Here is an 18,268-nt window from a genome sequence, read left to right as displayed (position 1 = left end):
TCGATGGCCACCAAAACAAAATGAAGGATTCAAGTCAATCTTATGATCCAAAAAAAATCGGGGCTTGACAAAGAGAGGTCAGCTGTATCCAAGAATGACAACCAAGAAAAAACTTTTATTTGTTCATTTTTAGATATATTTGGTTGGTTGTCAGCTCTGAGAGATCCTTTTATTTTGGAAATTCACTTCTGTTTTTCTCTTCCTCCTCCTTGTTCTTGGTGGAAAAAACAAAAAGCTAGATGAATTAATATTTAATAAATTAAATAATATTTTTGGTTGGGATTCAATATGAAATTATCAATTCATTTACACACAAGTGACTTAATTATAAATTACTTATACATAAATTAATAATATCCCTATAATTAAAATTATAACAAATCACAAGTTTTATATCAACTCGTTCATTTTCTTCAAAATGACAATAAGACTTGATGTCATGCTTTGGTTTGAAACACTTGAGCCAACCTACCTTGAGAAAAATAAAATTATAACATATCTATAAGGTATATCTTTTTATAAGCTTCTTTGCTGTAATTGTTTTTTTATTATAATCACGTGCTTTTGGTACTGAATAAACCACTCTCAAAGAACCTTTTTAACTCTGAAAATTTTGTGTTTTTGTATCCTTTCACATCATGTTTTTCGACATATAAATATTATAATAATTATTTTTTTATTAATATGAATATCCACACTAATTTATGTGTATACTAATTTATATGTATCTTAATTAATTTTACAAATTTTAAAATTAATGACTATATAAATTTTTAATAATCTTAAAATTTATAAACTCAAATTATATTTAATATTATTGTGCGGCTCACTTGAAAGTCAAACTTCTCTAACACCAACTACTACAATTGCTTTTGAAACCAAGTTCGATTTTTTATGTTGCATTGAAACAATGCTATACTCATTTCATGCATTGTTGATTTTTTTATATATTGAGATCAAAAGCCATTGTGTTTAGTTTTACTTGTTAGAGATATTGCATGTTCTTTTATATATGTTTTTGCTTGACTTAATATGTATGAAGTTTATTAATTAAATATACATTTAATGTAATTTTAGTTTGTTATAAAAAAATGAATAGATACATTAAACTATAATTAAAAAGGCTCAGTTTTTTTACTGTAGACTGCACAGTGCAGTCCACACTAAAAGATGAGCTATTTTTTTTTATATATTTTTAGGGTTTTATTTTTTTTTCTTTTAATAATTTTTTTTGTTAATGTTAAATTTTTTTATTCAGTTATCAGACTTTCATGAGACGGATCCCGGGTTTAACAGGTTAACATGACTGCACAATGCAGTCCACAGTAAAAGATGTGCTGTTTTTTTATTTTTTATTTTTTTTACACTTTTAGGGTTTTATTTTTTTTTTCTTTTAATAATTTTTTTTGTTAATGTTAAATTTTTTTATTCAGTTACTAGACTTTCATGACACGGATCCCGGGTTTAACAGGTTAACATGGTTTGACGAGTTAACCCAGAAATTTATTTTTTTGCTTTTTTTTCTTTTTAATTATTTTTTTTCGTTTACTTTAGTTTGTTAATGTTAAATTTTTTTTCTATTTAGTTATTAGACTTTCATGACACATATTTCAGGTTTCACGGGTTAACTTGGTTTCACAGGTCGTCAATTTTATTTTTTTTGATTTTGTGTTTTAATAATTTTTTTATTTAATTTAGTTTGTTAATGTTAATTTTTTTATTTAGTTATCAAACTTTCATGACACAGATCCCTGATTTAACGGGTTAACTTGGTTTGGCGAGTTAACACGAAATTTTTTTTCTTTTTAATTAATTTTTTTCGTTTAGTTTAGTTTGTTAATTGACAATAAACTAAAATTGTTCAGTGTTTCACTGTGCAAGTCCACAGTGAAACGCTGAGCTGTCTTCTTTTATTTTTTTTTGTTTTTTCTCTGTTTTTTTGTTTTGTTTTTTTTTTGTTTTCTAGCCTTTATGGGTTTTTTTTTTGCTTTTTTCTTTGTGTTTTTTTCTTTTAATGAATTTTTTTTGTTTAATTTATTTTGTTAATGTTAATTTTTTTTATTTAGTTATCAGATTTTCATGACACGGATTCCGGGTTTGACGAATTAACCTGAAAATTTTTTTTTGCTTTTTTTCTTTTTAATTAATTGTAACATATACTAAAAGGAATTAGTGTTTTACTGTGGACTGCACAGTGCAGTCCACAGTAAAAACTGATGCTTTAGGTTTTTTTTTTTAAGTTGTCTCATTTTTTTTAGCTTTTTTATGCCTTTCGGGATTTTTTTTTTCTTCTTTCTTTTTTTTTCTTTTAAATTTTTTTTTAATTTAATTTAGTTTATTAATATTAATTTTTTTATTTAGTTATCAGACTTTCATGACACGTTTTTCGGATTGACGGGTTAACCTGATTTGACAAGCTAACACAGAAATTTATTTTTTTTGCTTTTTAATTGATTTTTTTCATTTAGTTTAGTTTGTTAATGCTAATTTTTTTTCTATTTAGTTATCAAACTTTCATGACACGTATCTCGAGTTTCACGGGTTAACCTGATTTCATGGGTGAACCCAGTTAATTATGGGTTAACTGTCAATTTTTTTTGTTTTTTTTTATTTTCATAAATTGTTTTTGTTTAATTTAGTTTGTTAATGTTAAATTTTTTTTATTTAGTTATCAGACTTTCATGACACAGATCTTGGGTTTAACGGGTTAACATGGTTTGACGAGTTAACCTGGATTTTTTTTCTTTTTAATTAATTTTTTTTTGTTTGGTTCAGTTTGTTAATTTTCACTTTTTTATTTAGTTACCAGACATTTATGACACGAATCTCGGGTTTAACGGGTTAACCTAATTTGACGAGTTAACCTGTAATTTTTTTTTGCTTTTTTTTCTTTTTAATTTTTTTCATTTAGTTTAGTTTGTTAATGTTAAATTTCTTTCTGTTTAGTTTTTTTTCTTCTTAGAGGTTTTTTTTCTTATATTTTTTTCTTTTTAATTAATTTTATTTAATTAATTTAGTTTATTAATATTAAATTTTTTTCTAAGTAGTTCTCGACTGATGCCTTTAGTTTTTCTTTTTGTTGTTTTTATGCCTTTGATTGTGGACTGCACAGTGTAGTCCATAGTGAAAAGGCTGATGCCTTTTGTTTTTTTTTCTTTTTAATTAATTTTTTTTAATTTAAATTGTTAATGTTAAATTTTTTTCTATTTAGTTATCAAACTTTCATGACACGGATTCCGGATTTGACAGGCTAACCTGGTTTGACAAGTTAGCCCAGTTAATTCTGGGTTAACCCATTAATTTGTTTTTTCCTTTTTAATTATCAAACTTTCACGATACGAATTCAAGGTATGACGGGTTAACCTGGTTTGAAGGGTTAACCCAGTTAATTCATTTTTTTTTCTTTTTCTTCATTAGTTTTTTTCTTCCTGTTGGGTTTTTTTTTAACCAATCTATTTAATTATCACACTTTTATAACACGACCTTGCAAACAGACCCACGTCCAATGCTATTGGGTCTGATATTGCAGTCCAGACACTTTTATGCTAAGAGTTAACCCAAGTTTAATGTTATTATTAATATTATAAACATTACTCTTGAGTCAGGCGTTGCAACCAAACCTGAGACTCTTGGGTATAACTTTGTAAAAAAACCTAACACTTTTAGATCTTGGTTATTTTTAAAATGCAAAAAATAATTGACCCGCGGCATTGCGCGGGGCATGTAACTAGTTATGACTAATTCATAAACTTATTTTGGTTGAACAAATACGTAGAATACCAATAATTTATAATTTGATAATTAGGTAATATTCATGTAATCAAAGTATACAATAAACATATTAAGTTCAATGTTTTGAAAAAGAAAAAAGAATACCTTGATAAATTATTTTTTTGTTAATTAATGTATAAATTATTGATTTATTGATTAAATAATAAATTTCTATGGCTCCAAAGATATTAATTTATTGATTAAATAATAAATTTCTATGGTTCCAAAGATATTAATTTATTAAGGTTTAGTTGTATACTAGACAAGGGCTTGCTCTATATTGCGGATCTGCGCTAAATTTTTTTGTAAAATGTTTAGACACCACAAGTATATTTAAAAAAAAAACAAAAATCTAATAACTCGAGTTATAGCTTCGAGCAACCATATAGCCTTGGAAAAATCTAGTCAAAACACATTGACTTTTTTTCTTTTTTAAAGAGGAACAATATCATTTTTATATATTTATAAAATATAAAAAGGTTAACCTGGGTTAAACTACTTGACTCGGGGCTCAAGGCTTGCTCTAGGTTTATCCCTGAGTCTGGTTTGATAAGTATATGATAGATAACTGTGACACAGTTCATTAGAATTGAAGCACCATACATGAAAAAGCAGAGAAGTCTAATCCTTAACAAATCAAATATCGAAAGATGTAATTAAAAAAAATCAATAAAATAAAAAAATCTAAAATAATAAAAAATAGCAATCTCAACCCGGCAATTTGACTCCAAACCTAAGTGATTTGAGGCCTCAATTGGGCCATGTTCTAATAAAAATAAAAAAGAGGATTGACCGGGTATGATCCAAATAAAAAATGGAGTTAACTCACAACCCAATCAACCAACCTGACCTGGGTCAACTCACTTAACTCACGGTCCCGGACTTGCCTCAGGTCAATCCCAAGATGGGTTTAAAAGCTACTTCATGAATAACTTTTAAAACTCGTGATATGGGTTATTATACCGGAAACATTATACATGCAAAAACTGAGAAGTCCAATTTTCAACAAACTAAACTTTAAATGATGAAATTAAAAAAAAAATACACAAGAATTTAAAATAAAAGGTAGCAATTAAAAGAATAATGGTGAAAAAAAATAGAGGGCAAGAACAATTATTTGATTCGAGGGTTAAATTAAAACATAAGAAAATGAGCAAAAAAATTACAAGTATAACGATCAAATTAATAAAAAAAACATAACAATTAAGGTTGAAATAACAAATAAAAAAAAACAAACTTTTCTTTATTGGGAAGGAGAGAAAAAAAAATCAATCAGCGAAAAGCCGCCACACCATCAACAACATGCATTGCACCAAATTACCCTTTATATAGTGGAAAGGCTTTTTTGGTTTTCAAGAGGCGCAATGTACATATTAACGTGTAATAATGCGTCAACAGCTTTATTGATTAAAAAAGAATTATCTAAAGAGAGAAATATCAAATTACCCTTCATATTTATGAGATTTGCAATAAACCTATTTGAGAATATTAAGGCACCGTTTGGGAACGCGGCTGCGGCCGCGTTCCCAAAAAATTTGAATTTTTTTTTTTTTGTTAAAATTTAATATGGTTTGTACGTTTTGGATCGTTTTGATGTGCTGATGTCAAAAATGATTTTTAAAAAATAAAAAAACATCATTGGCATGCATTTTGGCACGAAAATTTATTTGAAAAGCACCCGCAACCACACTGCCAAACACGCTCTAAAAGCCCCAAAGCCTGAGGTCGATCTCTCATCGGCTACAAGGGAAATTTTGACTTTTTATTGTTCTAATAAAAACAACAAGTCTAGCTTAATTTTTTAAAAAATCAATAGTAATTAAGTTATTTTAATATTTAAAAATTATGGAAAAGATATATACATATAAATAGTTATTAAGTTTATAAATACACACGCCCTTGTAGAATATTTAAATGATTAATAAATTATATAGAAAGATCAAAATACCTTTAAAATCAAGATTATGATTATTTAGAAAGGATAAAAGTATCACTTTAGAAAATACAATCTTTAAATGATTAATAAATGATGTAAAAAGATTAAAATATTCTCAAAATCAAGATTATAATTTTTTTAGAAAGGATAAAAGCGATGAAATGAAAAATATATCTAACTTGCTTTCTGTTCTAGTTATTTCTTTATTATTTTATTTGGGTTCTTTATTATGAGTATTTTCTCAAAATAACACTTTCTCAACAACCTTTGGAGAGAGTGAACAGTTCAAAAAGTTTATGAAAAAAGAACATTTAATTAATGAGTTGTGCTGTTAGGGACATTGCAATTATATAAATTATATTGTATCCAATAACACAGTGTAATACTATAGGTTACGTTGTTAGAAACAGTGTGACCTATTAAAATATTTTTTAAAAAAATTATTTTCTACATATCAAAATAACTTATTTATTGATGTAATTTTATTCTCTATATTAGTTCATTTAATTTCAAATAATTATTATACCTATCAATGAAAATAATTTGTTGTATTCAAATTAAATTTGAATGAGATTGTTTAACCTAGTATATTAATTAATAAGCATGATAATTATCAATGAAAATTTAAATTTTAATAGAATTTCTTAACCTGGTAGATTAATTAATAATTATGAATAAAATTTGAGAATAAAACAATGTCATTGAAAATAATAATAAAAAAGAGATAAAACATATATATTAAATTGAAAGATAAGAAGAAAGATAAATTGAAATCTGCCTCACCCTTATCCTTAAATAATAATAAATAAATAAGCACGTGCCCCTCATTATCATACTCTCCTAATAGATTTGCTTTTATAAAACACAGAATATGTACAGTTTAATTAAAGTAATTAATGAATTCTTTTTCAAATACTCGAGATAGCATTTGAATATCAAAGATAAAAAAATTGGAATGAGAAATTCATGGTTGGTTCTCGTCGTGTCTGCGATTTCTTGTTTCCCCTCCTTCCTCTGCGGCTAGCGGTCGTAAATGGCCAAATCAGGGGTCGAATATGGCCAAAAATAGGCTTAATTTCAGTCGCTCAGAAGCCACAAAACCGAGCCCAATCATTCCTCCTCCACTGAAAAATCAAAGAGTGTGGCTCTTGTTGCCTGAGCGAGTGGTGTGTCTCTCGCGCCATTCTCCATCACCCGCAATTCTTCCTCACACGTGCTCACCTCACAACCTCAGATAAGACAACCACATATGGACATCACCGCAGCTAATCTTTGCCCATTCTTCTATCCAGTGCCTCTCGTCCCCATCAAACAGACGTTTGGAATAACTACAAATCAGTCCCCAAATATTACTTAATAGATCTAAAAAAGAGCCTCGGGGCAAATAGTTTTTATGATAAGAGGGGCTGAGCTAGGAGGTTTCAAAATTAACATCTTAAATTAAATTTAATAATAGTATTAAATAATTTTTATAAATAAAATAATTTTTTAGATTTTTTTTAATTTGAGCAATAACATAATACAACCTTGTAAACTAGTTTATATCTAGACAGATTTTTAATTTTCAATATATCTCTAAAAATATATTATTGAAATTTTTAATAACATATTTTAAAGGAGAGAGAAAAATAATTAAATATAGTATGATACTCGAATCATTAAATTGATAAAAATAAATAAAACAAAGAAAGAGTAATTTATTATTTTTCTTCTATTGCTTAAAAATATGTATTAATGGAGTAATTTTCTATTTTATGTACATGCATATCAAATTTAGTTATCATAATACTTAAATATATTGAATACAATAAATGTGTTTCTATCAATAAAAACTATATACCTTTAATTTTTTTTAGCTTAATTTTATAAATTCTAATTTTTCGGTAATGAAAATTGACATGGAGGGATACAAATGTTAAACCAAAGAAAGTTTGTGAAAAACTTAGCAATACATCAAAAGTCGGGGACTGAATTTATCTAGATGGCTGATTTGTAATTATCCATATCAGTAACGATAGCACGAGGGAAATTATTACTATATAATATTCAACAGCCTTAATCTGACGGCAAATATTCAACGGTGATCTTCCCTTCCCTGCAATATCTCCTCCATAGCAAGAAATTTTTTGTTCTTTCTCTCCGGCCAACAAACACGTCCCCATAATAAACATGCATGTCTATCTGATTGAGTGTTTTCTTAATCTATCATGTTAAGGGTTTAGGGTTTCAAAAAATATTTATATAACAAAGCATGTCATCGATGCTCGAAACTCTAAGACCAATAACGCACATCTCTCCTACTCTTCCTCCTCCTCTTACTAAATTTCATTCAATTCGACTCCAGTCTTCTAGGGTTCTTCACCACCGTTTTGCCCCAAATATTAATAATAATTGCCTCTCTTTTCCTTCAATTAATCCCAAATCCTTCAGTTTTTTATCCAACACCAAAATCAGAGACTATAAAATCTTAGCTAAATGTCAAGAAAGCGATTCCACCGAGAAAACAAGCACCGAAACCGAACCACCAAACAATCCTCCGTCAGCGCCGTCTTCGTCGTCTAATTCGGGGTCCAAGCAGAAGAGAGAAAAGCGAGGGAAAAGCGAATGGTGGTTTTCCAAGAAGCAGAATTGGAAATGGCAACCTTTAATTCAAGCGCAAGAAATTGGTGTCTTGCTTTTGCAATTAGGGATTCTTATGTTCGTTATGCGGTTGCTCCGACCCGGAATTGCTTTGCCCGGGTCGGAGCCGACGCAACCCACTACCTTTGTCAGCGTGCCCTATAGTGAGTTTTTGAGTAAAATTAGCAGTAATCAAGTGCAGAAAGTGGAGGTTGATGGCGTGCATATAATGTTTAAGTTAAAAAACGAGGGAATTAGTGGTCAAAAGAGTGGTGGTGGTAGTAGTAGTAGTGAAGTGCTTAGTAGCAAGTTTCAAGATTCGGAGTCTTTGTTAAGGAGTGTGACGCCTACGACAAAAAGGATTGTGTATACTACGACGAGACCTACTGATATTAAGACTCCTTATGAGAAGATGCTGGAGTATCAGGTGGAGTTTGGTTCGCCTGATAAGAGGTCCGGTGGATTCTTGAATTCGGCATTGGTGAGTTTTGATTGGAAGTTAATTAGGAGGAATTGGTGTAAATATACTGTTTTTTTTTAATTTCCTGTTTAAGTTTGCCGGTTGAGTTTGATGATATAACTGTTGCAAGTTTATGTGTTGCATTTAGTTTGGTTTTTAAGTACATTGCTAGAGTAGACTAGCATTGATGTTGAAAATATGAAGCAAACATCCATTCAATAGGGATTGGACGTTTGCAATCTGATTGAGAGAATCATTTTTTATCCTCAAAATTTCATTGTCCGAGGTTTTGTTTTCCTGCCAGATACTGATATGCATATGAATTGTGAAGTTATTGATTATGGATCCTAGATTGAATCCAACATATTAAATTATAGTTTTAACAGAGTTGTTGTCATTATTACTGGCAATTTGATAACTCTCATAGAGAATTAGCACCAATTTTTAGCTAATTGCCTCATTGTTCACGCTCTATTAGCATGATTGATCACACTTTTCTTCCTTTGATTTTACATTTTCTCCTATGCTGTTCTTGTCATCTATCTACCTCATTTATGCTGATCATAGGTCACTAGCCCTTGTCTGCTCAAAATGGATGGTGCATGTGATATTACTTCTTTTTTTTTATTATTCTTTGGATGAGACTTAACTGTTATTAGAGGAAAATGAAGAGAAGAATGCTACAAGATATGGCATGGGGTAATCGCAATCATGAAATTCTAGATATTGGACTTTCAAAGTCTCATGTAATATCAGCTGATGAAACTCCTCAGCTTGGCTAAGAGCCTATTTTGCTTCTTCTTTTTAGGATGGTGCTTCGCAGGACATCTCCTGGATGAACCAAAAAATAGAAAAGAATCTCCCTCATATATCTATACACTTTTCTGCAGTCATTTGTTCTCATTGCTGTGTGTTGGGCTTGTGTTGGGGGGGGGGGGGGGGTAGGTGCACCTAGTGCTTTGAAAGATGGAAAGACAAATTATTGAGGTTTTCCTGCTGTGATGTTTCACTAGATGGAGATTAATATCTCTTTCTTTCTTCTGTTCCTTTCAGATAGCTTTGTTCTATGCAGCTGTGCTTGCAGGGCTTCTGCACCGTTTCCCTGTTTCCTTCTCTCAGGTGCTAACTTTCATCCTACCTTTTCAATTGTCTTGAACCTTATGCAATGTAGCAAGATTTTGAGTGGATCTATGCAAAGTTGTGCAGCATAAAGCTGGTCAGATTAGGAACCGCAAGTCTGGGGGCTCTGGAGGTTCAAAAGATTCCGAGCAAGGTGAAACAATAACTTTTGCCGATGTAGCTGGTATTGATGAAGCTAAGGAAGAGCTAGAAGAAATTGTGGTGCGTTATATTGGACCTCTTCATTAGTCCAATGGACCATCATGTCTTGCTCAGTGTTCTAAATCCTCTCTACTAATTCTGTAAAATGATCTTTACAGGCTGATGTTTACTGTACAGGAATTTCTCAGGAATCCAGACAGGTATACCAGACTTGGTGCTCGTCCTCCTCGAGGTGTTCTTCTGGTGAGTAAAGAAAGAAAAACTCAAGATGGAAGTTTATTGCATGGCAACAAGCTGACTGTTCCTCCAATCTCCAGCAAAAATCACCCCTAATTACTTGCACATTTCAACTTTGCTGGCCTCAGTTAAAATAAACTGCATACACATCACTCCACCAATCATCTCATTGTCCTTTTCAATGTTCACCAGATTGGACAATTGACAAAGATAACATGAGAAAGTAAACTGTGAACCCAAAAAATGGAAAATTGTTGATCTCTCTAACTGCTGTATATAGCTGTGTTTCTTCTCTTTTAAATATAAATGCTGTATTTTATCACTCTCGCACTCTGGGTCTCCCTAATTTTGTTCGTTCTCCAGTTCCTCGTCCACTACCAGCATGCATGTCTTTGCTGAAATATCGTTTGATGAATTGCCTGATCCAAGAGAATAAATATAAGAGGCTGCAATGATTTATTCTATGGTTCAATTTTTTCGTAAGTTCAGTGAGAATTATTTTTGTCTATCTTACAGGTGGGCCTTCCTGGGACTGGTAAGACACTTCTAGCAAAGGCTGTTGCTGGAGAAGCTGAAGTTCCCTTTATAAGTTGTTCCGCAAGTGAATTCGTAGAGTTGTATGTTGGCATGGGTGCCTCCCGTGTGAGAGATCTCTTTACCCGGGCAAAGAAGGAGGCACCATCCATAATATTTATTGATGAGGTAAGATTATGGGAATTTCTATCGTGTTGGGTATATCTTAAAAACCAAGGATGTTTTAATGCAAGTTACATTTTTCCGTATGCAGATAGATGCTGTGGCAAAAAGTCGTGATGGAAAATTCCGCATTGTTAGCAATGATGAAAGGGAGCAGACTTTGAATCAGTTGCTCACTGTATGCTTCTTTGAAAGTATTATTCATTTCTGAAATGTTCCTGGCTATGTCACTGCTGAAGTTGAAATGTTTGAAATGCATCGCAGGAGATGGATGGGTTCGATAGCAATTCTGCTGTGATTGTTCTTGGTGCAACAAATCGCTCTGATGTGTTAGACCCTGCACTCCGCCGACCAGGAAGATTTGATCGCGTGGTTATGGTTGGTACTCTGATTCACTTACATCTTGGCACACACTTTATAGTTCAACAATAACAGATGTCACCGTAATTTGTCTCATCTCTGTCTTTAGGTGGAAACACCTGATAGAAATGGAAGAGAAGCCATTTTAAAAGTACATGTTTCCAAGAAGGAACTACCTCTAGGAGAGGATGTTGACCTCAGTGATATTGCCTCTATGACTACTGGTTTTACTGGGTATTCCCTCCCACGACTAATTTTAGATTTTGTGTCTCATTTTTGGCTAAGTTAGCACGAGTGACCTTTTAATTCTTACTTCATGCAGGGCAGATCTTGCAAATCTGGTAAATGAAGCTGCTTTGTTGGCTGGAAGGAAAAACAACATAGTGGTGGAGAAACTTGATTTCATTCAGGCAGTGGAGCGGGCAATAGCGGTATCTCCTCTTTTTATAATCAATTTCTGTATGTGTGTGAGAGTCGCAGGATGGTGTTGTGACTGCAGGAAATCTCCTCTTTTTATAATCAATTTCTTGTTTTCTCAGGTGCTGCTTTCCTAATTTGATTTATAGTTTAGACATTTTTATCTGTTGACAAGACATTGACAATTGATAATGATTTAACCTCTTTCACGATTTAGTTCCTTTTGGTGACTTGTGACAGTTATTTAAAACTCCCAAAAATACATGTAGGACACCTGCAGAAAGTTTTTGAGTGAATTTTACCTTGTTTTTCAATGGCCACTGTGTTTATATGTGTTCATACTTGGTGTTAATGAGGTAAAAGCCAATATTAATTCAACAAGAAAAAATCAAGATTTGCTGTCTGTTCTGCATCAATGCTGTGAAAAGTGTTATATATATATATATATATATAACACTTTTCACAGCATTGAAAGATTGATAGATGAATTGGGGTTTTACTAAAGGAAGTTTTCTAGGGTTTTGATGGAGCAATTTAATATGATACATGATGCTTACAATATCAAAGGATACAAGATTCTATGCTGCACTTTTGGATTTTCTCAAAGCATCGCAACCAAGGTCCCATGGGCATATTAATCTAAGACCCAATAAAAAATAACCCAGCTGATAGCTGTGGATATAATTTTCAAAGTACTCATGACCTATAAAATTTAAGAAAACTTCAACAAAAATAAACAACCAACATGCTTAGGTAAGTATATATAAAATAGGACTCTGTGCTAATTCAACAAGACTGGAGAAGGTCCCTAGAGGCCCTGCAGTTAATTTGGAGATGTTAAAGGCCCTTTGTCCTGCAACAATTGGATTCTGGTTTTTGCTGCTTTTATCTGTATCTTCAAGTGCTTTGGGCCTGTATATAATGTTGTCTTCCACAAGCTCAGAGAGCATTTTCCAGTGCACTTGCTTATCTTTGTATTACTCCTAGCTCCTCTGTTTTGCAAGTTTTAATCGTATCATGCTCTTATCTATTCAGTGCACATTGTGCTGTCATGGTTGTGGTGACTTTGTGCCTAAGTTACCAAATGTCCTCCCTTCCCTCCCTCCTTAATGGCCAATAAGATTCAGTTATAATTGAAAAGGGAGTTTGTAAACCTTGAGTATAATGAAAGAACTGAACCAATCATTTGTTTTCATAGGGCATTGAGAAGAAGACTGCCAGGTTGCAAGGAAGTGAGAAGGCTGTGGTTGCACGCCATGAAGCCGGTCATGCAGTAGTAGGTACTGCTGTTGCTAATATCCTTACTGGACAGCCACGTGTTGAGGTAAACATCACAGGAACACTTTTACTGATTGTGGTGTAAGTTTATTTGTCATTAGTGAGGCTGCATCCACGGGAATTATGCCACCCTTAATGGCATGTCCATACTGTGTCATATTGTCATGTGCTCGAGGAGATTACTTGAGCTCAAAAGCATTGTTATCATTGATTGCTCACTGCATTTTCTATTTTCTCATGTCTGATTTTCTAATTGGGCTGGAATAGAGACTTTCATGGAGAAATTTTTTATATATGGAATCCTGGGATATCCAAATCCTATCAGCTGTTTATATACTTAATTCTAAAGTAGTCATTGAATTGAACAATCAAATGAGAAACTTTTTTTTCTGGACTTCCAGGAAGAAAAACGGATGGAAGTAAATACTTTTAACACTACTAATATCAAAATTAGTGGATTCTTTTTTATTAGAACTACTGCCTGGATTTTCTTGGGCATACGAACTTACATAAAGTCAGAAATGAGACATCATATTTAGACCACTTATAATTTGCCGAATGGTATATAGAATAGACAGTAACAATTACTTCTTTGCATATCATTAGAAGTTGAGCATATTACCAAGGTCAGGAGGGGCATTGGGCTTTACTTATATACCACCAACAAATGAGGATAGATATTTGCTCTTCATTGATGAGTTGCGCGGCCGCTTGGTTACTCTTCTCGGAGGACGGGCAGCAGAAGAAGTTGTGTATTCAGGTCGTGTCTCAACAGGTGCCCTGGATGATATTCGGCGGGCTACTGATATTGCATACAAGGCAGTAGCTGAATATGGTCTTAATCAGACCATAGGTCCTGTGTCTTTAGCAACACTTTCTGGAGGAGGGATGGATGACTCTGGAGCTGCTCCATGGGGAAGGGATCAGGTGCTGTGTTATTTAAAGTTTGCTTCCTTCATCTCATGTAGTATGGTCGAAAACTGACATGAAATTGATTGCCACAGGGGCATCTTGTTGATCTTGTTCAAGGAGAGGTGAGAGCATTGCTGCTATCTGCCCTTGATGTAGCACTTTCCGTTGTGCGTGCTAATCCAACTGTCTTGGAGGGACTTGGTGCCCATCTGGAAGGTAATATTTGACGCTAGCTAAATTCAGTACCATAGTGTTTGGTGCATTATGTTATTGATGCATTGCCAAGTTGGAGTCCATTAATTGCCACACATTCTTTCTAGTAGTCCTTTTAATATGCCAATACCATTGACCATGGTCGATCTTAAAACTGTTAAACTGCTTAGCTGGTATGGCGTGTACCTTTCCTCAATGCATTGCATGAGATACATAGTTTGTATTTGTTGTCAGATACCATCCAGGGTGCCCAGCCCACAGAAGTTGATGTAGGTTAGATTCTGGGTTTGCATATTGAATTTCTTATGATACTGGATTGCTGTAAATTCAGTGTTTGTTATGTTTCGAAGAGTTACTACCTGTAATTTCCATAATGTTCTGACTTTTACTCTTTTTCAACGGCTTGGTCAGAGAAAGAGAAAGTAGAAGGCAAAGAGCTGCAAGAGTGGTTGAAGTTGGTAGTTGCTCCGAAAGAGCTTGTGCTCTTTGTCGAGGGCAAGCAAGAATCCCTTCTCCCGCTGCAAGCAGGCTCCTAATGAACAATGATTGTGCTCTCAGCTCTTCATTATCAGGCAAAAGATGGAGCTAGCCTGTAGCGCCTCCAGCCATTATAATATTGATGAACTTAGTGGCATGATCTTTGAGCTCACCCCTACAGCATTGTATATTTCATTGAGGTAAATTTTTGGCGTCTTTTAATATTTACTGGTCCAAGGGCAGAAGGAATGGTGGAAAGCTGCAGATCTGCCGCTGCCGCTGCCAGAGCTTAGTCAAGTCTCTCACCATCTTGACATTACCCCCTTGTACACTACTAGTTGGTTTTGAAATCCATTGTCCATTGGCAATTATTTCAGGTGGTACAGTGTCAGGTCTCTGGCAATTGTATCTTTTATTATTATTATTATTATTATTATTTTCAGTTGTATACATGATTATTCTGTGAAATATACATAATAACAGTCCACACAAGCTGGTTTGGTAGAGGCCTGAAGAAACGTTGTGCACTGTTTTCCTCACAGGAATTATACAAGTCATATCTTTCTTACGTACTCTTGCGTCTAAATTTCGGGTGGAACCTCGCTGTCCAGGACCCTGGGATGTGACAGATGTGAGAATGGAACCAAGATTGTAGAAAATATATTTTTAATACGATACAAAATATATAATATAAACTCGGATAGTAAACTTGAATTATAAAATTATAAAAAAAAATATTTTAATTAATTATATATTGATAATTTCAGTCAAATAATAAATAATAATAGAATATAATTAAAATAAAAATAAAATAAATAATACAGATGTTCAAATATCTTAAAATACATAATTCAAATAAAAATTTATATATGGTTTAAATAACTTAAAAATACAAAAAGAAAAAAAAATAAGATTGAATAATTATATTTTATTGACAGAGTTTCAGAATATTTTCTAGAGGACAGGTCTTGAAACACACTACAGACAATTAGTTAGATGATACAAAATTCTAAGATATATCATAAATTTCAAAAAAAAATTAATAGAGACCAATACAGTGAATCCGTGGCAACAAGAACAAAAACGTATAAAATGACATCAATTTAATCTCATGCCACCTTACCTTCCACCTTTTTTATGTTAGTAACAAGTCCTAGAAATAATGTTCAAATATCCCACCAAGCAAGACATGTATTTCAAGTTTTCTTTGTGTCTTTGTCATCTCTTTTTGTAGTTAACAAATGGTTAGTCTAAAACACAATATTTCTCTCTATATAAGTATTCATATCTTTTATTTTACTCATTTGATTCCTCACTATCTACCTCTGTCTTCCCATGGTTTCGATCCTCCGATCATGTCTTCCCAGCCTAAAATATAGTATAAGGCTTTCCCATACCCAAGATCCTCTAATGCTGGTGTTAGTCTGCTAAGATTGAAAATTTGAGATTTGAGCAATGGGGAAAGGGGAGACTGGGAAGTAGGGACTATGCTGTGGATTGTCAGGGGACTCGAACAGGGAGGCAGTAAATTTTTTAATTTTTACGGGTTAAAAATTGAAATCGGTCAAACTCGGTTAAACTCGTAAAATCGGTCTAATTTTATCGATTTTAACCGATTTTGACCGATTTCGAGTTTTAATTCAATTTGACACGTTATAAACATGTTGACTCGTAAAATCATAAGATTTTAAGAGTCAACTCGTAATTTTAACAAGTTTGGATGAACCATATTGAAGTGATGCTCTATGCTTTCTGTTTCACTGTAGAGAGGAACTCGATTGGTCAGGTAAATTTGTGACGAAGCTGTTCTGCAGCCTAGCAAATCTAGTGTGTGCGGGGAATGACAAGCAGGGAAAAGACATTAAATGGAGAACCATTGGATGAAAAACTACAATGGATTCCCGACGAGTTAACTGTATGAAAATTTCAATGCTTAAGAGCCTGGAAGCTCGTTTAAGTCTCTTTTACAGTGCGTGTTTTTATTTCTTTTTAGATGCATTTTAAAAATGCTTCTGTCATGAAAAAAATTTAATATATTTTTTAGCTATAAATCTGAGTGGTTTATCAGCCAGCCACCGAAAGAGGAGGGAAGGGAAGTGCAAGACGAGTAGTCAAGTGGTGCCTAGACATATCTGCACTTGATGATCTGTCATGTAGAGTGATGGCGATTCATCACATTGATATTTTTCCCGAGTCTAAAATATCAGCGTTGCTTTCGGGAAATGACTCATCTTCCGTCCCTTCCTACAGGAAAAATACAGGAGTCTCGAGGAGGACCACACGTCGCTGGATGCCTCTGCACCAAAATATAGCCTTGGCTTGGGTGAAGAGTTTGATCAAGAGGTGTGTAGCAATAATTTCCTGCAATTCATTACCACGAAAAATGAATTGGAGCTCATCATGGTTTTGTCTAAAATTCATTATTTAATAATTCAGAGTTTCAAGCACTCGTTGTCTCTACTCTCCAGGTTTTGGAATTTGGAGCGGCTCTTGGAAGTTAAATATTTTTCTGTAGTTTATCTGCTAGTTTAAATCATTGATAATTATGAAAAAAAAACACATATAATGCTACAAATATGCATTCCTTTAATTACCGTTCTCAAATAAGAAACTATAAAAACATAATAATACTTTACAAAAGATAAAATAAAATAAAAATAGTATGATGAAATTGTTAATATTTTTTTATAAAAAATAACTTCACTAGTAAAGTAAAGCTAATTAAGAAAATAATATAACAAAAATAATTATGCAAGAAGTCATCTGATATGCGTGTTTTCGGTTGAAGAATCAAACTTGGAGTATTTCAAATACAATTAATCCTACATCTTTACTTTTGGATATCATCAAAGCTTTAGGAAACCTTGAAAGAAAATCAGACTTGGGACATAGCCCTGCCCAAGAAAAAAAAAACAATATGGAACTTACAAAAAATAATAAACAAAATAACTCAAAATAACTTTGATTATTTTAAAAATTCATAAAATATCACATAGAATGCAAATAAAAAAAAATAGAGTGTAATCACTAATAATATAAATGATGAATGATGAAATAAAAAAAAAATCATGCAAACGCGGACAAACTTTCTAAACCTGGACTAATATCTCAAACTCGAAACCCATTAAATTCTAGATTCAGACTAAATCAAGAAACTTAGTTCTCAACTAATTTAATGTTTGTTAGCCAAAGTATATATAACAAAAAATAACAAATAAAAAAAAAGCTTTGGTTATTTTCAAAATCAGTGAAAAACCCTATAGAAAGCAACTAAATAAAAATAATAAAACCCTGTATCCAATTGAATAAACGTTGAATGATGAACTTAAAATATAGCTTAAAGAAAGGAAAAGAAAAACAAGCAAATTGGATCAAACCTTTAAAATCAAGATTAATCTCTAAAACCTAAAGCCTATGAAATCATAGACCCAAGATCAGTCAATAAAGTTAATTTTCTACTTATCTAATGTTGAATAATGGGATTAGAAAAAAAATATCAATTTAAAAAATTTGTCGAAGCAATAAAAATTACGAAGATGAAATTTGATAGGAAAAAAACCTTAACAGTGATGAAATTTTAAAAAAATATATTATCGCATATAAAAGAAATA

At 32.4% G+C, this 18,268-nt stretch overlaps 1 protein-coding gene across 1 annotated transcript; it reads left to right on the top strand.

Annotated features, from left to right (window-relative positions):
- The first annotated feature begins 7,767 nt into the window (after positions 1 to 7,767).
- Positions 7,768 to 15,225, top strand: LOC133705368 (ATP-dependent zinc metalloprotease FTSH 7, chloroplastic-like). The gene is made up of 13 exons (XM_062130515.1): positions 7,768 to 8,807; positions 9,840 to 9,905; positions 9,993 to 10,127; positions 10,245 to 10,310; positions 10,821 to 11,006; positions 11,092 to 11,178; positions 11,265 to 11,378; positions 11,470 to 11,594; positions 11,683 to 11,791; positions 12,976 to 13,101; positions 13,662 to 13,982; positions 14,060 to 14,183; positions 14,592 to 15,225. The coding sequence occupies exons 1-13, from the start codon at positions 7,959 to 7,961 to the stop codon at positions 14,714 to 14,716; spliced, it is 2,433 nt and encodes an 810-aa protein (XP_061986499.1). The 5' UTR covers positions 7,768 to 7,958; the 3' UTR covers positions 14,717 to 15,225.
- The last annotated feature ends 3,043 nt before the right edge of the window (positions 15,226 to 18,268 follow it).

This window comes from Populus nigra, chromosome 1, assembly GCF_951802175.1.
Source record: "Populus nigra chromosome 1, ddPopNigr1.1, whole genome shotgun sequence".
Lineage (NCBI taxonomy): Eukaryota > Viridiplantae > Streptophyta > Magnoliopsida > Malpighiales > Salicaceae > Populus > Populus nigra.
Note: the sequence above shows the minus strand (reverse complement) of the source record. Positions and strands in the feature narration are given on the sequence as shown.